This window comes from Akebia trifoliata, chromosome 8 (genome assembly GCF_017979445.1).
Source record: "Akebia trifoliata isolate Shusen 1 chromosome 8, ASM1797944v1, whole genome shotgun sequence".
NCBI classification, from domain to species: domain Eukaryota; kingdom Viridiplantae; phylum Streptophyta; class Magnoliopsida; order Ranunculales; family Lardizabalaceae; genus Akebia; species Akebia trifoliata.
In genome coordinates, this window is record NC_141382.1 from 51,408,536 (window position 1) to 51,431,309 (window position 22,774).

The 22,774-nt window shown below is 35.9% G+C and overlaps 2 protein-coding genes across 2 annotated transcripts; both read left to right on the forward strand.

Moving 5' to 3' along the window:
* Nucleotides 1-5,832: 5,832 nt before the first annotated feature.
* LOC147397657 (U-box domain-containing protein 34-like) lies at nt 5,833-11,255 on the forward strand. The gene is given in 10 exon segments (XM_086449527.1): nt 5,833-6,142; nt 6,814-6,935; nt 7,006-7,121; nt 7,852-7,970; nt 8,077-8,273; nt 8,276-8,461; nt 8,637-8,738; nt 9,415-9,843; nt 9,947-10,696; nt 10,783-11,255. Coding segments are annotated over 10 exon segments (2,388 nt in total). The 5' UTR covers nt 5,833-5,961; the 3' UTR covers nt 10,969-11,255.
* A 2,556-nt stretch (nt 11,256-13,811) lies between these two features.
* On the forward strand, nt 13,812-21,791 carry LOC147397658 (Cyclophilin-like peptidyl-prolyl cis-trans isomerase family protein). The gene is made up of 10 exons (XM_086449525.1): nt 13,812-14,208; nt 14,581-14,759; nt 14,843-14,944; nt 15,035-15,144; nt 15,234-15,375; nt 15,720-15,942; nt 18,019-18,058; nt 18,462-18,654; nt 19,865-20,008; nt 21,185-21,791. Exons 1-10 carry the CDS (start codon nt 13,989-13,991, stop codon nt 21,323-21,325), a joined length of 1,494 nt encoding a protein of 497 aa, XP_086305651.1. The 5' UTR covers nt 13,812-13,988; the 3' UTR covers nt 21,326-21,791.
* The last annotated feature ends 983 nt before the right edge of the window (nt 21,792-22,774 follow it).

Consider the following 22,774-nt stretch of genomic DNA (forward strand, 5'->3'; position numbering starts at 1 on the left):
TCTATATGGCTAAAAATTAAAAATGTTAAAATGAAAATGAAAATGAAGTTGAATTTGATTCTTGCAATTCATTTGCTTGCCTAGCAAAGAAAATAAAGTATGGCATCTAATAATAATTAATAGGGAATGAGAGAAAGAGGCAAGACATCCATTGAACAATGCTTTTGTTGTGAATGGAGAGAACATTTTCAATGGTTCTTGGTATAATTTTAGTTTAATTAACATAAAGCATATATACTTTAAGATATTTTCCGCCGCAATAAATCTTTGCTTGCGCAAAGTTTCAAGGCCATGTCAAGCTCTGGTTGGCTGTTGGTTTCATAAACAAAGAACATATTTTCTTTCTCTTTCTCTTTTTCTAATTAATGGGGCCAGCCATAGTTGAAACTAATATTCCTTTGTAAGGCTTCAAGAAGAGATGAACTTGTTTGTGAACTAATACAGATTACACAGATGCATGTAGATGATCACAAACAATACATGGATCATATCCTATGATCCCTGCCATGCATATGATATCAATGAGCTTTTTTTCCCTAAATTAACCACCACCCATCATTTAATCCCCAATTAAACACCCCTCCACGATTGGGGTGCGATAGGTCTGCTTGGACTAAAGTAGTATTAAGATGGGCAACCTCCTGGGAAGTTCTTGTGCTGCACCCATCCACGAAAGAACTTGTCCTTTGTTCAAAACTCATCGTGACAAATTTGAACGTGCCAGCTTGGTAAGTTGATATAGTCTGTGAAAATGCTAGCTTGCCTAGTCAGTCAAAGTCTATTAGTGTTAACCACTAAGTCACTTGCTTATGAAAAAAAAGTTGGTAGTCTGTTAAACACTTGGATTAAATAGTAGTCTTCTTCACTTACTTAAAAAAAAAAAAAAAAAAAGACACTCTTTCTAGTACTAGTAAGCTTGCTAGGTGAAGGAATGACCCACCTATCAACTGTCTGCAATTAATGTACACTAGAAGGTGGCATGAGCAAATTAAGAAGGTGGCATGAGCAAATTAAACGCACATGTATCAAGAGGGTCTGTTATATGTTAGTAACATTGATCGATTAAGGGACTGTGAATATTGCATAAAAAATATATTTTTGTAATTTTGAAAACTAACTAACGACATTATATACAGACACGGCTGCAATTTTCTTGATTTTTGACCAAAATAACCTCGATTATATTAAATTTAAATATAAAAGTGGCGGCATGTATGACCACTCAAATTTTGGTGTTGAACCACTTGTACTCTCTCATTATAATAGTAAAGATAAAGATGGTGCATCCATAGTAGATAGATATAGTTGATAAAACCTCACTTTTTTTCAACTCTCTAAAGTTGTTGCAAAAAATTGGTCTTTGGTGGTCCATTTAATTAAGAATATAGGACTGCATGGGAAGAGAGAGGATTGGGATCGAGATTAAGTGATAGGAAGGGGGTGGTGGTGGGGACTGAGAATTAGAGATTTAGAATTACAAGGCGCATTGGTAAGAGGAATTGAATAAATGAGACATGTTGGGGTTGTATGGAGAAAGAAAGTAAAAGATAGATAGCTCTTTATCTTCTTTATCTAAAAATATTTAAAGTGTAACCAATAGGAGCTAAAATCACATTTATGCCATACGTGATCAGCAGCTCTTCTCATCCTATATAAGGTTTGCGGTCCTTCCTTCTTCATCCATCAAGTTCTTCATCCATCAAGTTAAGCTTTCCTTATTTCTAGTAATAATGAAATAGTTGATGAGGTTGTGTAGAGAGGATTGTGTGAGGAAGGTAATTGTTTTGTTTATTTGGGTTTCAAGGAAGGTGACAGAAGAGAGTGAGCACACATGGTTTTTCTTGCATGAAGGTCCATGCTTGAAGCTCTGCGTGCTTACTCTCTATCTGTCACCTACCACCATCTCTCTCTCTCTCTCTCTCTCTCTCTGTATTTTCCTAGTACTTTTGCAGATGTTAATCATCCTCTTGAAGGGTTCTTCCTTGAAAACTACATATTTGATGCGTGTCTTTGTATGTTTTCCCAAGTACGTTTGATTAACCTCTTGGAGGGTTCTTCTTGAAAACTGCATATGTTAGTGTGTGAGTGGTTAACTTTTATTACTTTTGACTTTGAATCCTTCTATTTTTAGTGTTCTTCTTTGGAAACTAGCTATTATTGGGTGCTCGTTTGTGTGTTACTTTGGCTAATTTTCATTGCTTCTGAGTTTTGTATCCTTCTGTTTAAGGGTTACTTGGAAACTAAATATTCTTGTGTGTGTACTTTCATTACTTTCAAGTTTTGCATCCTACACACAACACAGCACTCTGTTAGTTAGTCTAGTCATAACCATTTTAATGAGGGTACCATGTCTTGAGATTCACTTTGGACAAGCATCATGCCGATCATTCGATTTTAACCATCCATTAGTTTGACTTTCTTAATTTCTAGCTAGAATACAAAATAACTCAAATTTGGAATGATTTTGGGATCAACTGATCAGTAATTGATCATGGATATACATGAGTTGGTGGGTCATCTTGTACTCTAAAGAAATAGGATTCATTATAAGGATGATAAGGTCCATCATCTCTCTCATAGGAGTATGGAGCAAATCTACTCAATGTACAGTTAGGCTAAGTTATGGTCACTTAGTCATCATCCCACCTTGACTAAGATTTGTTTAGCCCCCAAGGATTGCCATGTTGATCAACTCAGCCCAAATTTAAATCCAACAATAAAAAATAGAGAAAGTTTCCAAAACGTGATCAACTTTTGACGAAGTTCCCATTCCGACAAACTGTTCATTTTAATTCTCAAAACATGAAGTGAGATTGCAGGTTTTTCAAAGTGACGATCTCACAGGTTTAAAGTAGTGAGATCACCATTTTTTTTTTTTTTTTTCAAAGTGACTGTCGCTAGTTAAAAGTGATATGATCTCAAAGGTTTGCAACAATCTCACTACTTTAAACCAGTGATATCGTGACTTTGAAAAACCAGCAACCTGGATTTTTCAAGTTTTGGGAATTAAAATGAACAGTGAGCTGGAATCGAAATTTTGTCATATTCAGATCATGAAATGGTAATTTACCCTAAAAAATATCTTTTTTATTTTATTTATTTTTTTTTTTTTTGTGCTCAACATCTTTGTGGCATATGATCATGTTTTTAATGACACATGGAACTTACTTGGCTTAGTCAGGAAATTATTTTCTTAGGCATTTGCATTGGGTGGGAGGGGGGACTTGGAAGGTAAAAATATTGCTATAGAATCTGACTCATTCTTTGTAGGGGTGTTGAAAGGGGGTAGTAATGTGGGTGGTCGATGAATGGGTTAAGGTTGGAATATTGTTTGAAATGAACAAATTGGGTGTTCCCCAAGTAGTTTGAGGGGGGAATAAAGTTGCCTCTTGATATATACTCACATCCAGAACTGAAGAAAGATATTTGATGATTTAGTGGAGGTGTCTACTGTCGTAAAAGGAGCTCTAGTTGGGCCTCTATGCCTTCTTGTTATGTTATCTTTAGAGTATATCCCCTATCATATTGCACTGTAATTTCATTTAATACATTTCTTGATTAGCAGAAAAAAAAAAAAAAGTTTTTAACATTAGTAGAAGTATCTCCTACCCAACATGTCACTCCCCCATAAACTGATGCCCTAAAACCTGATGCTCTTTGTACACTCTCTGGCGTGGCAGTGCATCGAACCATAGATCTTTTTCCTTGTGTATCCCGGTGTTCCTTTTCTTTTAGTGCTTCAACCCAAAGTGATAGCTTCTAGGTAGTTCAGTGGATAGTTGCTACGCTCCAGCTCACTCAAGAATGGGACGTCATTGGTCCGCCACTTCTAGTAGCTGAGATCGAAACCCAATCCAAATATAGAAGAACTCTTGGGATGAATAATAAACCACGAAGTTGCACTAAATCAATCTTAAAGGGTTTATATATATATATATATATATATATATATATATAATACATAGCCATGCAATGTTCACTACGAAACCTCAAGTTGTACCAAGAAAATTTAATAGTTTCCTTTACCGTGCTCACTAGTTTGAAAGCATCATCATTTCCCATATATGGTTATGGAATCTCTTTTTTGGGAAGAAAGTCTTGACAAAAATTTACATTAATGTAAAATGAAGTTGAATATCCATAGTTTTTTTCCTCACATCATTGGGTTTCTCCATACCCTTTTGGAATGGGACTTGTCCCCCAAGTTGGCATGTCTTGTCCCCATGGAAGTTATATCTCATTATTCAAAATCTCCACTTAGCCTTCATCTTTGAACTTATCCTTTTGTAAATTAAGAAAACTTCATACTTTAATGCAAGTTTATCAAACATTTAAACCTATTGCAAATTAAGAAAACTTGGATACTTCTACACATATTAATCAAAATGTGGATAGTACTATATATATATATTAGATATTTTAATTCTTATTCTAAAAAAACATAGAATAAATTTAAAATTAAGAACATAATAATTTTTTATGATTAATTGTATTATTAAGACAAATCTTCATAATGCAAAACACATACTCTCTTACTTAATTGAGTTATGAAGACTCATGTTCAAAAAATATAACGGTAGGAAAGAAGAGATATAATAAGAGTGAAAAAACTAACTTGTTGATTGATAATCTTGAGATTTAATAATAAGTTATATTTAACGACTATCTAATGGTAAAAACTTTAAGTGTAAGGAGAGTATAGTGATATATATATAGTATAAAAATTGGGTTAATTTGTATTTTTACCCCTTTTGTAGAAAGTATTTTTAACTACCCATTAGGGGTGTAGCTCAACAATAAGACATAGCGACAAGAGTTTGCTCCTCTCGGTCATGAAGTTCGAAATTGAATGCAACCTTTGGATTACTTGGTACGTGGGGTTGTGGGTTCAACATGGGACCTTAGGGACCGATGTGGGGATACTTCCTAGGTTAAAAAAAAAGGAGGTATTTTAACTGATTTAATTTGGGAAAAGAATAAATTAGAAATAATACAAAAAATGTCAAGAAGTTGCGAATTTTTACAAGGAATTGAATTGGAAGAAAGTTTCAATTGTTTCAATTGTATCACTTGAAAATTCAAGTATAAATAGCGAACTGTTCAGAGAATTAATAACTATGCTAAAACAAAGCTATTGATTGAATAATGGAAATATGTGAGTTTCCTTTGACGCTCATGACAACTTCTACAAATAATTATAGATTTTCCCTTTAATATGCTTTTCTTTTTCGATTCGGTATCTAAGACTCAATCCCGTACCCCCTTCCCCACACACCAAGTAATTCTAGGACAAATCAATGAGGGTGACCATTAATGAGGGATTTGAACTCAACACCTCTACTAGTGTTTGATTAGGGAATAAAATGGGTCAAATTTTATCTGAATTTAATAGGTTTGGTTCTTTCGAGTGTGTCTGAATAAACAAATGGGTCATATATGGGTTGATGTCCCATGACTTGAGTCGAATCCGTGTCGGATATGGATCCATTCCTATAGGGTAGTCGATTGGTTCGAAATTATTAGATCGACTTACCCGAATCAATAAATTTAGTAGGATTGAATCTAGATATGGGTTTAGTGAAGATAAAATGGTTCGGATATGCTTTCAGCTAATATAATTTGAGTCCGATTCGGATATAGATAAAAAATTCGGATATGAATATCCTTATATCCGGCCTGAACTCAACCCATTTTAAGCCCTACGTTCGATGTCCATGTGCCCCGAAGTATTGCACCATATGGCACACATAGTAGATCTAGAGTCGTTTACTTAACCTACCTCAAGGCGTACAAGATCCCCTCTCTTCCGTTTATAACCAAAATCTTCGACCTGTTCTCTCTGCTTTCTGCTTCCATATGTCCACCTCGAGAAACACAGTTAATTCCCAGAACCAGAAGAAGTCAACCAAAACTTGTTGACTTGAGAGTTTTGACCTCCATCTAGGGTTTATCACTCCATCGATGGGTAGTAGTACTAACAGCGATGGCGGCTCAGCCACGCCAACAACCGTAGCCGTTGCTGTGCGCGGTGGAAGCTCTTGTGAACGAGCTGTTCGTTGGGCGATCGCGAATCTCATTCCCCATGCCCATCGCTTCATCCTCGTACATGTCATGCCCCCCATCACATCAATCCCTATTCCATGTACTCTCTCTCTCTGATTCTCGTTTTTCCCTAATTTCTGCATGATTGAGATTCTGTTCGTCAGATGTGTAATTTACCCAAAACATAGATTTTTTAATCCTCTTTTCATGTATTTTCCATCTTTTCTCCTTTTCTCACTAAATGAAATCTCAGAATCTATTTGGAATTTGGCTTGTTTGGTTAAGAAGATTGCTTAACTCCAGCAATGCTGGAATCTGAAATTATTGCACATTTGACTGGATTATTCTTGTTTATTAATCAATCATACTATAAGGAAGAGATTTAGGTGTATTTTAGTCAAAATGCTGTTATTAACAAGGTTCTATAATTCAACTCTGTGGTTTAGAGTTGATCATCAGACAGTTATCTGTAATTTTGTAATTAATTTGATCTTTAACAATATACGTGCAATTAATCCGTCGCGCCATCCATTAGCGATTAATATTTAATGTTCTTTCTTAAAAAAACAGCAAATGAATGCGGTTCTAAATTCTAAAATTTTAAAAATGTTTTTTCATATATTATATTATATTAATTCACCAAAGTTGATTTGTTAATCATTCAGTTGGATCAACTCGATTGACAGTTTTTAAAACTTGCTTCAAACCCTTTGTTGTTCGATATATACTCACTTTTCTTTGGGGGGGGGGGGGGGGGTCATTATTCTACAGCGGGGAACAATATGCCAATCGGACAAATGGACGCTGATGTGGTTGCCATGTATACACAAGACATGAAGTTAAAATGCAGTGAAATCTTTCAACCGTTTAAGAGACTCTGCAAAACAAGGGAGGTGGGTTATTCTATTCTTTTCATATCGATTTTGCTACAATTGAAGTAACTTTCATTATGAACTTGTGTAGATGGAGACTTTGATACTGGATGATCAGAATCCTGCACCTGCACTGTTGAGATTTATATCTGAATCTGATTGTAAAATATTGGTGCTAGGTTCTTCGTCTTCAAACTATATTTCAAGGTATGGATCGTTAATGTCTAAGTGAACTATGGTTCAGTTGCTTAGTTTTGTTGAATTGGGGTTCCTAATTTTTTGTCGTAAATAGTTTAATTTGTTTGGATGATACCTCATAGGAATAGGATAGAGCACAATTACTTTTTTTTTTTTTTTTTCTGGTTATCAATTCTGTCATTTGTGCTAGCAATAGATTTTTAAAAGAAAATTTCAATGTTAAAAGGCCATACAACTGAAATTTTGTAACTTATTAGTAATCCTGTCTTTTGTCTTGGCCAAGAGATTTATAAACCATCATCATTCACAATGTTTTATTCCAATTATTTGAGTTGGCAGCATGAATCCTGTTTCGCCATTGAGTTCTATCTAGTGCTACTTTTCTTTTTAAATACGATTTTCGTCAAGATATTTCCTTCATTTAGATTATTTTTTATCGGTAATAAAAGAAGTTTATTAAAAGGGAAATAAGATGAAAATCCAACTGTACAAATAAAAGGGTTGGGGCATTGCCTATTGGGGTTACTTCTAGAGTCATTCAGAGCTGATATTATATCATTCAATTGATTTTACTGCATACAAGGATCAGGTCCATCATTTTTTATTGTACCAATTTTCACCTTTAAAAAAAAAAAATCTTGTCAATGCTCCACTATTTATCTTAGATACTTTCTTCCTATACAATGTTCTAATTCATGAATAAAAATGACATTTTTGGTTGCAACTCACAACTTTTTAGGAAACTAAAGGGCCCTGATGTACCATCGACTGTTCAAAAATTTGCCCCAAACACATGTGATATTTACATTGTATCAAGACACAAGCTCCTCACAAAATTCTCCAGTCCCTCCACCGCTGGTATGCTGAAAAGGCTTGGTTTTCCAAAACCAACTTGTTTTCACTTTGTACTTAATGACTTTCTGTCTATCAAAATTCCATTATTTTTATGGCTTGATCTTCCCAGGGACTAGTATCGAACACAGGATGTTTACTCCAGCAAAGCATGGAGAAGGTGCAAGTACCATTGATAGCAACATGTCTCCGCTTCACTCTACTTCTAATTCAAAAGTGAACAAAACCTTGGAAGCTTCATCATCAGGAGATCTAAGTGATTCATATTCTCAACCATGTGAATATGGGGTTCTTCCATGTGTTCTGTTGTAGAAGATCATCGTAACTTTGAAAATAGAACCTTAGAAATTCAGATGGTCAAGGAACATGATTTCATGAGTTATGCTGTTGTAGAAGATAATGAAGAAAGAAACCATCAAAACTTTGAAAATAGAACCTTAGAAATTCGGACTGTTAAGGAGCATGATTTCATGTCTTCTTCTAAGGATGCGAAGCAGGTGAACAATTCTAAATTCTATTTATGGAAAGTCAAACGAGTTCTTTCATTAACTTTTGAAACATCTCATTTCTAAAGTGAAGCAATTTGGTTCCCCTTGTTGACAACCTGTTGTGAAATATATCAGAGATACCAAATCAGTGCTTACATCTGTGGGATGAAATATTTTTGTGCAGTTGGAGCTTGAAGCCGAACGAGAACGACTGCGCCTAGAACTACAGTCTACTCTTGCCATGTATGATCGAGCTTGTGATAACTTGGCCCATGTCCAAAATAAGGTAATAGTTGGATCCATCTACATTATCATAAGAGTTTTTCATGAAACATGTTCATACAAATTTAGTGGAAAAAATGTATACTAGACAAGAGTTCCATCAATCCATTTTTTTCACTAACGCTCAACCCATTGATCTAGACATTTAATCAATGGCCACCTTTTTGGATGGCTCATTAATTAACCATCAGAGAATTGCCTTCTAGAATCTGTTAGCAGCAATTAATTAGCTAAATATGATAGTTTTAGAGCTAAAATTTTATAGTTTAGAACTGTAGCTTTTAATTTTCATTTAGAAAAAGACATCTTTGGGCTATCCTTCCTTCAGCCATTGCTTGGGGTCTTTGGATAGAGAGAGACAACATGGTATTCCAAAGCAAGGAAAATACGTCCCATGTGGTAATTATCCTCCTGTACTTTTGGTCAAAGTTGAGCAAGGTTTTGTGCAAGTTGCATTCCAGGATTTTGTTTTCAGATGGGATTCCATTTGTGATTCTTAGTTTTTGTGGGGGTGTTGTATTGCTTTTTGTTTGTTTGTTTTTTCTTTCTCTTGTATGCGGGCCTCCTTCCCTCTTTGTTAATAATATCTTTTACACTTATCAAATTATTATTTTTTGATTACTTGTAAAGTAATAAATTATGCACATATATGATTAATAAACCTCTGGCCATTTTTACAGGTCCAGTCGCTATCTTCTGAATGCATTGAAGAGACAAGGAGAGTGAATGTTGTCCTGGAAAGAGAGGAAACGTTGAGAAAAATTGCTGCTGAGGAGAAAGCCAAGCATTTGGAAGCTATGAAGGAAGTTGAGGTGGCAAAGCAATTGCTCTCAAAGGAGGTTCATGATAGACAAAGAGCAGAACTGGCTGCCCTCAAGGAGTCATCAGAGAGACTGACATTAATTGATACTCTATTGACTATTGATAAAAGGTACAGAAGGTACACCCGGTATGAAATAGAGGTTGCAACTGAGTTTTTCTCTGAGGCCAAGAAGATAGGTGAGGGTGGGTATGGGAAAGTGTACAGATGCAGCCTCAATCATACCCCAGTTGCCATCAAGGTTATTCATCAGGATACATCTGAAAGGAAAGAAGAATTTCTTAGAGAAGTACTACTAAACTGTCATCGTTTTTGGTTATCTGTAAAGGTTTTTTTCGCATTTAATCATAATGATCTACCTCATTGAGCTGGATTTTTTCCATACTTGGCAGGTTGAAGTTCTTAGCCAACTACGTCATCCACACTTGGTTTTACTACTTGGTGCTTGTCCTGAAATCAGATGTCTAGTATATGAAGACATGGAAAATGGAAGCCTTGAAGAACATCTTTTATGCAACGAGGGCACAACACCTCTTCCATGGTTCTTTCGATTTCGAATTGTTTTCGAAGTAGCTTGTGCTCTCTCATTCTTACACGGTTCAAAGCCAGAACCGATTGTCCATCGGGATCTGAAACCAGGAAATATTTTGTTAGATAAAAATTTTGTAAGCAAGATTGGAGATGTTGGGCTAGCCAAACTCATGTCAGATGTTGTGCCTGACAATGTCACAGAGTACAGGGACTCACTTCTTGCGGGTACACTTTATTACATGGACCCTGAGTATCAAAGAACAGGTACCGTTAGACCCAAATCAGATGTATATGCTCTCGGAATAATTATCCTCCAGCTGTTGACAGCTCGCCATCCAAATGGGCTCTTAACGACCGTGGAAAATGCCATAAACAATGGGTCCTTTGCAGACATGTTAGACAAGTCGATCACAGATTGGCCACTTGCAGCGTCAGAGGAATTAGCGCGAATTGCATTGAAATGTTCCAGACTAAGATGCAGGGATAGACCTGATCTTGAATATGAAGTCATGCCAGTTCTCAAAAAGCTTTCAGACATGGCAGACGCAAGTGTTCAGCTTAAACAAGACTTTATTTATGCACCGAGCCACTACTTCTGCCCCATACTTCAGGTGAAAAATTCTAAACCCTAGAAGTAGATCTTCTAATGTGATGCTTTCTTTCTTTGTCTATTTGGTCATTATTTTGGGTAATGCAGGATGTAATGGATGATCCTCACATCGCGGCCGATGGATTTACATATGAGTACATAGCGATCAAGGCATGGCTTGAGAAACATTCCATATCTCCTGTGACAAGGCTCAAGTTCCCACATAGCACGTTAACCCCGAACCACACATTGCGTTCTGCCATACAGGAGTGGAAGAGATGTTCAACATTCTGAAGTTGTGGAATTGAGAAAGACTGTACAAATGTGTACTATTTGAACTGAGATTAGCAAATAAACGATTTTCACTCTATTTTCTCAACCATATGGGAGTCTGCACAGGTACCAAGGGGAAATAGTATATTTGTAAAGTTCGTATCCAGTACTGTATATTGTGCAAGTTGCCTCCAATTATAGATATTTGCAAAGTTCATCTCTGGCACTGTAGGGTCGGTTTCTTAGATGTATTTGAAGGATGGTGTACATAATTAATAAATTATATGCTGTCTAACCTTCTCTTTTTTCTTAAATTTCCATGTTTTTTGTGCAAGGATTCACGTGTTGATGCGTTTCATGTTTGAGAATCGAGTTGATATAGGGAGTTCCAGGGAAATGATGGAATCCCCACAACCCCATCAAGGTTACTAAAATGTCCTTAAACAAAATTTACGTTGGAGCATCAGAAGTATGGCTGAGATGGGAGAAACGACACATATTTACATACTTTTCAGCAAATCATTTTCAAGAGAATTCTAAATATCTTCCCATCAGCTCAACTGTATGTTTGATACTCTTCCCACACAACCATCTTTGTGGCAAGAAAATCTTAAAAAAAAGGTACATACAAGAATAGTGGATTCAATCTATTAGCACCCACCTTCTACTTATTCTTAGCCATGCACCAAGTAAGTGTTTGGATGGGACTCCTCGGCTATTTCTGACTCTTGCGGGGGGAGTTAGAAGTCGCTTGGCGACTGTTTGGATAATGAACTCCACCCAAGTGTTACTCCATGCAAAAGTAATATTTACTCCTTGAGAAGAAATCTAAAAATACTGCTTTTCAAATAGATCTTGCGGGGAGTCAATTTACACAGGAAAAGAACTGTAGATTTTCAAAAATGACCTTGACCTTTTTATGTTTTTCTACAAGGATATCCCTCATATTTCGATCTGTGCTTCACAAACTCTTAGATCTTACTTTCCTCTTTTTTTGCTTTAAATAATTGAATATTTGCGAATATGCTTAGAATTGGATACAAATTAGAGAGATCCAATATGTTTTTATTGGAACAAATTCTCTGATCCTTTTTCAGTCGAACCAGTGCCCTTTTCACTACCATCTTCACTCCCCCAATGGACAGAAGGTATCACTTAGAAAAAGAAAAATTATGTTTTTTGGTTATTTTTGGGGTCTAGTTTGAATTTTTTTGTTTATGGGTGTTTCTAAGTCTTCTTGATCATGTTCTCTTTGCAATTTGTAAGAAATGTGCTACTGGGCTTTTCCTTTTTTTCAATTTTTTCTTTATGGGTAGATGGGGGTTTTAAAATTGATTATTTTTTGTGGATATTTCTAGAATCTTGGAAAAAAAAAACCTGAAAGTGAAGATGGACTGTGGGTTTGAATCAATTTTTTGTGGCTCTTATTTCTTTCTATATGATTGAGGGATAAACGGGTGTTTTTGACCAATGGGGTTCTTGAAATCTCTAAAATTATTTGCTTTCTGTGTTGTAGTTTTTCAATTTGGTGCAATGATGTCCCAATTGATCTTCGGTTGGTGGTGTTGGAAGAAATTATGACCTGTTGTGGGTTCTTGCTTTTGTTACAGGTGTATTTTATTTTGAATATTTGGTTTTTGTGTTTTCTTGATGGGTTAATTTTTTTTTTTTTTGTAATTCTTCGAGGTTGGGTTGTACTTGAAGATGTCATGTGTTGAGCGCATACAATTACTTATTTAGAGAATTAATCAAGCTACAAACCCCGCCCCCTCCGGTACTGTACATTGTAAATATAGTCCGCCGACCCATTAAACATGGCCTTCGATTACAGATTTATCTTGTCCAATACATGAACTTTCCAAATCATTATACTTCATATTTTCTATTTTGACCAAATTTGAGCTCTCACAACAAAGAGTGGAAATGGCTCCTAGAGGAATGAATCATTGCATCATATGTTCTTCTAAAAGACCACCAACGGGTAGGAGACTTGATGCTATATGTTTCATCATTATCACCATTATCATAAATACATCATGGTGATTTATGTATTTTGATTTTTCATACATTTGAATTTAAATACATACGTTTGGTTGTAAATTTTTGAATGTAATTTTGATAGGTGAAAACATCCAATTTTTAAAGGAGGTGTTATCAAATTTTTTAACATACTTGGGTTTAAATATAATTATATTAATATTTATAGTTAAAATGTCAAAAACAGTATAGATTGAAGACATATTATGATACTAAAAAAATAAAAAACAGTAACAAATAAAATATAAGGGTATTCTGATTTGTTTTTTTCCAGAAAACATGAAAAGTCAGTATGATTCCTAAACACACTTTCAATACAAAAGTACTTCTGTCAGTACTTCACAGAGTTGATCCCCAAACACCCTTTCAACATAGAAGTATTTCTCCAGCTTCTTCACATAATACTTCTAATTATGATATCCAAACATGCTTTTACTTTCTTGGGTGGATCTCTATTTTGTACACGGAATATGGCAAAATTTTGAGTCCAATACACTTCATTTTAAATTCCAAAACCTATTTTTCTACTAAATTCATCACTTTTATAATCAACGAATCCATTGATAAAAAATCAATAATTTTACCAAATCAGCGATCTTGCTAACTCCTTGGTTATAAAAGCGACGAATTCACTCTTTTTTGAAAGAGAGCTGCTATTGCCACGCCAACTTTTAATAAGGCCACATCAAAGAATTGCACACAATTAGTGTCTCTTTAGTAAAAGTTGGTGTGGCAATAATAACTCTCTTTTAGGAAATTTCTCTCCATTTTCATGATTCTTAAATAGGATGTAGTAAGTAAAATATGGGTTCCAATAGCACTTTCACTCATCATCAAAGAAAGTCTCAAATTGAGCTGACCCCCCCACCCGAAGAAGTCCAGAGAACATCTCTCCCTTCCCTCCTCCTCCTCCTCCCTCGTTTCAGTTTTCACCTCTAAACAAGAAGAAGTGAGAATCGAAGGAGAAGATCATTCATGTTGTGAGAGTCGAATAAAATCATCAGATGTCTACGATTTACGTATTAGAGCCTCCCACAAGGGGGAAAGTGATCCTGAATACAAGTTACGGACCACTCGACATTGAACTTTGGCCTAAAGAAGCTCCCAAAGCTGTAAGAAACTTCGTCCAGCTTTGCTTAGAGGGTTACTACGACAACACCATTTTTCACCGTATTATTAAATCATTTCTCGTTCAAGGCGGCGATCCCACAGGCACTGGCACAGGTATCCAAACCTTCCTTCCCCAATCCCCATTTATTTTACTAATCAAATCATCGTTCATTATCCGAACTAGGGTTTCCCGATTAATTCGCCGAATTAATCGATCCTGGGACCGAAGACCTCCAATATTTTAGTTTTGTCAACATTCAAACATCAAACATCAAGAAGAAGATAACTGAATTACGAAACCATACCGAATCTGAACTTTGTTACTATGGTTATAGTCATGTCTTGAATGAAGATTCATCTTATTGTTCCGAATCCAAATGATTGGGATATATGTTAGATGTTGAAGAATTTTGTACCTCTAATTCATTTTTATCCAAAGTCACATCTTTTTGTTAATTTAAGTATGTTATCGGTCGATATTTTCAGGTGGTGAAAGTATTTATGGGAGTGTATTTGCTGATGAGTTCCATTCACGTCTCCGATTTAAGCACAGGGGTTTGGTTGCATGTGCGAATTCCGGATCACCACATTCAAATGGAAGTCAATTCTTTATGACTTTGGATCGCTGTGATTGGCTTGATCGAAAGAATACCATCTTTGGAAAAGTAATGCTGATTTTTATTCTCAAATTTTATTTTGTAACATGATTCAGATGTTCTTTTGTTAGTACTAATTACGATATTTATAGGTAACTGGTGAGTCAGTTTTTAATCTTCTGAGGTTAGGTGAAGTTGAGACTGATAGTAACGACCAACCATTGGATTCAACACCCAAGATACTCTCTGTTGAGGTAGGTTTACTTATTATATTTATATAAATCGATTGTGTAAGATGTGTTTGTAACAATTGATAACTTTTCTCGATTATATCTATGTTTCAGGTATTATGGAACCCTTTTGATGATATTATTCCAAGGAAAGTACATGGAAAGTCTTTTTCTCATTCCACAATTGACACTGAAAGCAAAGATCAAAAGAAGAAAGCCGTAAAGTTAGTTTTATTATTCTCCACTTGAATCCTTGTATTTAATGGGGAAAAATCGCAAACATTTGATGAGCATTGTGATTTGAAAAATTCAGAAAGCTGAACTTGCTTTCGTTTGGAGAAGAAGCAGAGCAAGAGGAGAAAGAATTAGCAGCTGTGAAAGAGAAGATTAAGAGTAGTCATGATGTATTGAACGATCCTCGTCTCCTGAAGGATGAAATACCTAAAAAGGAATTGGTATAACCCAACTTGCTCATTTCTATTTTTACTCTGGTGCTGAATCAACATGATTGTATAGTCTATTTTAGAGTCCAACTTTGAGGCCACTTCAAAATTTTGAAGGAACCCTCCTCATTACAAGACATGTGGAGTTTTGTATTTATTTCACGCTCCTACATTTTCATCAATATTTGGAAGACCTCCTTGTAAATGCCATGTGTAATCCAAAGGAGAGGGTTCTACCAAAATTTTGAAGCGAAATGGCTGCTTCAAAAATTTTTTCCTCAATTTTATTGACGGACATGCATCTCTATTTTCCACTGTTTTATGTTTGCCTGATTTAAGTGATATCTTATATGCAGAGCTCATCAGAAGTCAAGAGGACAAAGGATTTGCAAAAATCTGTAAGAGAAGCTTTAACCTCCAAAAAAGAGGAACCACATAAAGAGTTAGAGATGGATAATTCTAGTTCTCATGATGTTAGTGATGAAGATGAGGCCCAATTTGATGCACGCATGCGTCTACAAATTCTTAAAAGGAGGAAGGACCTTGGAGATATTCCAACTAGGCAAAAATTGCATAATGGTAACGTAATATTTTTTTTACGAGTGAAAAATATTTTATTAATGGGGTGGTCGAGATGACCTAAAACCCCAAGGAGAGAACAAAGCAAGCTAACTAAAACAACACAATTAAGAGCTACCCATATGGTCACAAACCCAATCCCACCTCCCCAAGAGGTCTTCAAAGAAAATCCTTCTTGCTTCAATGAATACTGAGCTCCAATGAAACAGAAGGCCTAGAATGTCAATGATAACCTTGTGGATTTCTTGCTCTTTATCCTCAAACACCCTAGCCTTTCTTTCACGCTACAACCCCTCAACAAATGACAAAGGGAAGACGAGACCACAATTTCCTCTTAAAAGCTTGAAAATCCACTCCCCATTGAGACCAACATATTCCAAAGAGTTCTAGGAATGCACCCCATCATTCCAAACAAATAAAAGAAATGAGACCAAATCCTAGATGCAGCCTCATAGTGAAGGAGGATATGGTTCACATATTCTCTGTCGGACTTGCACAAGCTACAAAAGTTAGCTGAAATAATCCCCCTTTTCATGGAATTATCCAAGGTTAACAACTTTCTTTGAACTCCCACCCAGATGAAAAAAACAATTTTGGATGGGACAAGGGCTCCCCACACCCCTTTAAAAGGAAAACTCCTGATGGTCAAATCAAGGCTTTAACTAACCAAAAAACTGCCCCTTTTTTCTAACCTCCAAACACGGGCGTCCTCACCTCACTTCTGTGGTTATGCATTCTTTATTCATAAGATTGGTCAACATGAATGCTTTTAGCAATCATTCGTGCTCTATGTTGTCTTTCCCTCTTAATTTTTGAGTAATGATCCTATCTTTGGAGAACATTGGACTGACATATTCTAAGCCCAAAGTATATCATAACCACTGGCATAAAGGAGCAATGCTCTAGCTCTTACTTGGTAACATGTTTACCAAAATGATTTCCATGAAGGTAAAATGAATGCCACATCGTTCTTTGATCAATTGAGTTTATAGGATAAATAGAATTATTATGTGGGGAACTGGTGTACCGAACATCAATTTCATTTAACCATTTTGAATTTATACAACTCCCTCCTTTTCTACCAATATCAACAATAGAATCTGAACTTAAAATGAAGTCTTTAGAGAACAATCCTTGAAAGTCTCAAAATTGCTTTGTCCAATAGTACTAGGAAGCTTTGATGGAGAGGAGGATCATGTGTGGTTCTACTTCCTTACCTTCCTTCCAAAGACCTCACCATTTCGAGAAAGGAAACATTCTCCAAAGGATTTTTCTTTTAGTAGAGAAATCATTTGCTCATTAACTTTGGAAAAAGTTGATAATAGATGGCACTAAGATCCAACAAATACCAAAAATACTGACGAAAGTCCAAATAGTTCTTGAAACAACACAATGAATAAGAAGATGATGCAAGGATTCTCTATTGGATTTGCACATGGAGCCAAAATTGACAGCGTAATTGAATGATCAACTAAGATTTTGTCAAAAAAAGCGAACCAGATGAACAAGGTAGCTTTCGTGGCTGATTTAGACCCCCAAATGATGGTGGTTGAGAAGATTGAACTACTAGTGTTTACAAAGATAAATAAAGATCTTAATTTGAAAGATCCTTTGGCTCACTTACAAATGTTTGTCCTTACCCAGTGGAGATATAGGGGTATCAGAAAGCCTTGTAATGGTCTCCACCTCCCAGTCATTGAGGTTTCTTATGATGCTAAAGTTCTGCGACAAATTATTGTAAGGCCATATAATCAAGTCTTCAGGTTTCTTATTTGATTACTTCGCCCTCTTTGAAAATCTTAGTCTGGACCAATTTAATTTTTCATTGCAATCACTACAAGAAAACATTAAAGGGCCAATACGAACACCATTTGCAAGTGGGAGGCATCCACTCAAATCAAAGTTCATCTGCAAATTGTAGATGTGAGATCATTGGACAGTACCGACAACCGCATTGAAGCCATACAGCATACCTATATCAACTGCACCATTCTGCACAAATCTCTCTCTCTCTCTCACTTATATTCTCTTTAAGGACACTGTTTCACCATTGCATGTTTTTGTGTGTGTTTGCAGAGAGATCTAGTCCGAAGGAGCATGGAATGTCCCCTCCACGGTAAAGATTTAGATCCAAAAGTCTTTAGCTTCTGATAGTTACCTTTTGTTACTGTATTTTGTGTTGCCCCTGAAATGGACCTATTTCCAGTGTTATTTATCAATGATCTTTCACGTTATGATACATGGACAGTTTGTATTGTCACCATATTCATGTCGACAACGCTTCACACATACATGTCTAATTTATAATTCTCTGGGTTTCACCAAAAGCTACATGTTATTGGAGTTGTTGAAAGGGACATACTCTTCTCCTATTTCATTCAATTGATATCTGCCTGTGAAATGATTTCATAGGATCCCATGAAATGTGATTAAGGATCTGAAAATTCCTTGATATTCAAATTACTTTGCGTGCTCATCAGGGCAACACTTTGATTCCTTCCACCTTACATTCTGATCAGGGCGGACAGTGAGGACTCTGACGACAAACCCAAGGTGGAAAAACTGTCTTTGAAGAAAAGGGGTATAGGCTCAGAAGCCAGGGCTGAGCGTATGGCTAAAGCAGATGCAGACTTACAGCTGCTGGGCCATGCTGAGCGACTTAGACAGTTGAAGAAACAGAAGAAACGCAGGCTGCAGGGCCGTACAGAAGAGGTCTTTATTCGATACACCATTTTGGATGGTCAACTGTTTTTAATCTCTCTTTTTTCTCCACCATTAAACTAATCTTGTTGTTCATGGTAGTTGATTACTACTCCATAGATTACTTAAGTAGCTTAATATCATTGATTTTTGGGAACAGAGAGTTAAGTACCAGCCTGAGGCAGATTGACCCCAATGAGTATATGGGCCATCAACAGTCCAATTCTGGTTTCCTATTCACAAACACAAACGGCCATGTAAACCTGAAATGTAATGAATAGCCCACTTGTTTATTGGGATCACTACTCGTCAGGTTGATTCTATAATTTCTCCACTTGAAAACACAAGAGTACAGTCTGAGCTATACTGCCACCTTTCGGTACTTTGCAATATGTACATACAAACACACACACACACACACACACAGGGGCAGGATCAACAGTGCACTAAACGACCCACAAAAAAACCCACACTTTTTGTCTTATATGGTGGGCTGATTTTTGACGAGAATGATCTCTATGGTGAGGAGATCATCCTCACCAAAATCAGCCCTTTCCACAACTTCTAACCCATATAGGACAAAATGCGTGGGTGTTTTTGTTAGGTAACGATTCTTTCCCATATATATATATATGGGGAATGCTAACGTCTAATACTTCATGGGGACATTAGCATTGTCCAACACATTTTTTTTTTCCAATAATACCCCTTCTCGTTTTGTCTTTTATTGAAAAAGACAAGGTGATGTTAGTCTTTTGCACAATAAATACTTGTTTACATAATAAATGCTATGAGCATTTAAGTATTTTGAATTAAAAGTCTTTGTTGTAATAAATGCTTTAGCAATCAATGGCAACATAATAAATGCATTTATTAATGGCATAATAAATGTATTTATTGCATAAAAGATTAATATACCCTTGTCTTTTTCACTAAAAGACAAAATAAGGAGATGTATAATTGGAAAAAAAAAGTGTTGGACAATGCTAACGTCCCCATGAGGTCTTGGACGTTAGCATTCCCATATATATATATATATATATATATATATATATATAGATATAAAATTATTGAAGATAAACAGGAGGAAGAATGTCACCTTGTGAAAATCTGGATTTACATTACTTTGAATCCATGAATGTTGTTCCCTTTTTTTTAATGTCTCTTTCTGCTGTGAACCTTGTTTTCTTGATTTAAGCATTTTGATCTGGACTATTTTTAGGTGCTGGCAAGACTTGAGAAGTTTAAGAAGTCCATTTTGACCAAGCCCATTGCACCAAGTGATGAATCTCGAGGTGGCAATGACAATGACTTATCTGGATGGAGTGCCACTACGTTGAAATTCACACCGGAGCCTTCTGGCAAGGCAAGCTTCATTTCCTTCCCTCTCTAATACATGGAAGTATTCTATTCCCCATGTTGCTAATATAAGATTGTCGAAGTCCAACTCAAGTAGGGAGTATAATGGTTTTTGGAATGCACAATTTACTTAACATTAATGATTTTCTTCTCAGAAAATTTTCACTTGGTCTTCACTCGGTTGACATGGCAAGTGCACAGAACCGTAGATCTTTTTCCTTGTGTATTCTGAAGAAAAAAATCTATGGTTTTGTGCCCTTGCCAAGTCAACCAAGTGAAAATTTTTGAGTAAGAAAATCACGGCTCTTTACTTAAGTGTTATAAAGTAGCACTTTTATAAGGCTAATACTATAATTTTTGATGGAATATTTTATGATATTTTTATCATCTATACTAATGTATCAAGCAACGTGCCCTCACTTATCAAAGCCGTATCCCAAGTATTTGGGATTGGCTAAAGGAATACTCTTCCTCCATTCCAATTTTTCTAGAGTAAATTGTGATTCCACTAGGGGTTGTATAATTTATAGATTCCACAAGAAAGATTCAAATGACTAGGTGGCTTTTTCAACATTCCTTTTGTGGGGTTACGATATAAGGTTAAAATCTTAGGAGACTTCTTTTATTCCTTGGAGTTGAATTGTATTTTCATAAGGGATCATCATTGCACATTTTCACGGAGAAATATTTCCTAAGAAAATGATTGTCCCGTCATTCCATGAAATCCTAATGTTACTCTAATGATTCCCCCCCAACTCAAAACCTAAAAAAATCAACTACCTTCTTTCTACATTTCCCTAACAGTAATCAAACACTGACAAACATCTTGAGAAAATCCATTTTTTTCAGGATTGTTTCCTTGGGAAATTGAATTTTGTGCAATAATATTTGCCCTTTTATGAAATTTAGTATTGGCCTTACCCAAGTTGAGCTTCATGTGCATGACATGTCATTTTCCCCTTAGTATAGACAAGATACATGTAAATGCACATTTTATTTGCTACAGAGAATATCACTTGGAAAATATAGACCTCGTAATATATGGTAAATGGTAATTCCTATCTGGCATCGAAGATAAAAAACACAAACATGAATTCTTGAAGTGTAGCACCAGAATCTGCAGTGCCAGTAGATAAGAAATTCCATGCAACAGTATGTGTTAATGAATTGCAATTTTTTACAGGATGGTATGGCTCGGAAAGAAGATCCCAACGATTATGTGGTGCACGATCCTCTTTTGGAGAAGGGTAAAGAGAAGTTCAACAGGATGCAAGCCAAGCAAAAGCGCCGGGAACGAGAATGGGCTGGCAAATCCCTTACTTGATCTCATACTTGGCCTCCCGCTGGGGATTCTACACTACAAGTCGTCGGTGAGCATTCTCAACGCCAATCAAAGAAGCACATGGAGGAGCAGCATAGATCCTGTTGTTTGTGTGATCAAATTCCCTTGAAAGAGCTCAAAATCCACTTCCATAAGAAACAGTCAGATCCTCTGTCCATTTTGACAGGGATAGCAGTTTGAGGTCTTGCAAACATGATTATGAATCGACACATTGCCCTTTACATTCCTTTTATGGTGTTACTGATCCGTATTTTGTTCTATCTTTTCTGGTTCAAATTGAATATGATACATAGCATATAGGCGTCTGTGACTTTTACTTGTTTGTAAACGAGATCTAAGGATTTCGGACTGTTGTTTCAATGGGTTTGGTCATTTTTGTTTCTAGTTCCAGATTATCGGACTTACGTCATTCTCCTGAAAAATTAAAAACAAAGCACCTTTTTTGATATTTCCCTAAGAGCAATTTTTCAATTTTTTTTCCACATCAAGAATGTTGGATGTCTGGGTCTGGGACAAGTTTTTAAAACAGGTTTCCCATGCTCTTCATTGGTGATTTTAGATGGTAAGAGATAAATGTTTATATTGTATGATTAAATTAAATTGTTTTATCTGAGAGGTCTCCTTTGTGTTGGTCTTCAAGCACGGATATGAGACAAAATCTTCACTAATTTAATGAAGTAAGGCCCAAATAGGTGTTGCTTTACATGATAATTTAAAAGACCAAAATGTCCACCACTTTTACATTTAATATCTAGGTCATCTCTTGATTGTTTTTCTATAATGCAATCAACTTCAACCTATAGATATTATATATCCACTTCAACTTTTAAACCTCAAAAGGAAAATAATGGAATTTTGGATAGAAAAATCTATGTTCTTTATAGGATTAAGGGAAGGTTGAAACAACAGATTAAAGATGAGTTTTAAAACTATGATCTAAATTCCAAACCTGTTTTCGTTGATACACCGAAGGAGGTTTGGTTTCACCAATTTACTCATGGTCTTGTATTCAACCATGGGCCTAGTCTAAAGCCCAAGGTGATGAAAGATTAAATCTATGGATATCGATAAAAATAACCAATCTGATTGGATGGTTAAGATTATCCAATCGGTGCACCTAGTGGGTTAAATAAAAGGAAAACGACTCTCTATCTAACACACAGTTGAGATTTTCCGTGAAAGTTGTTTCCCTAGAAAAATATGTACTTAATAATGATCTAGAGGAAATCTATGTTTTGATTAGGGCTGTCAATGGAAAAGATAGATCCCATAAGTATTGGACCGGACCTTTATTAGATGGGGTTTTTATCAGAATTCAATATTAATATCTAGATCGAATCCATTAGGGTCCAAATTAGGTTTGGCCCGATTTTATATACTTTCTATAGGGGTAAATCTAATATCACAAATGTAACAGGGGGCGTTTCCAAA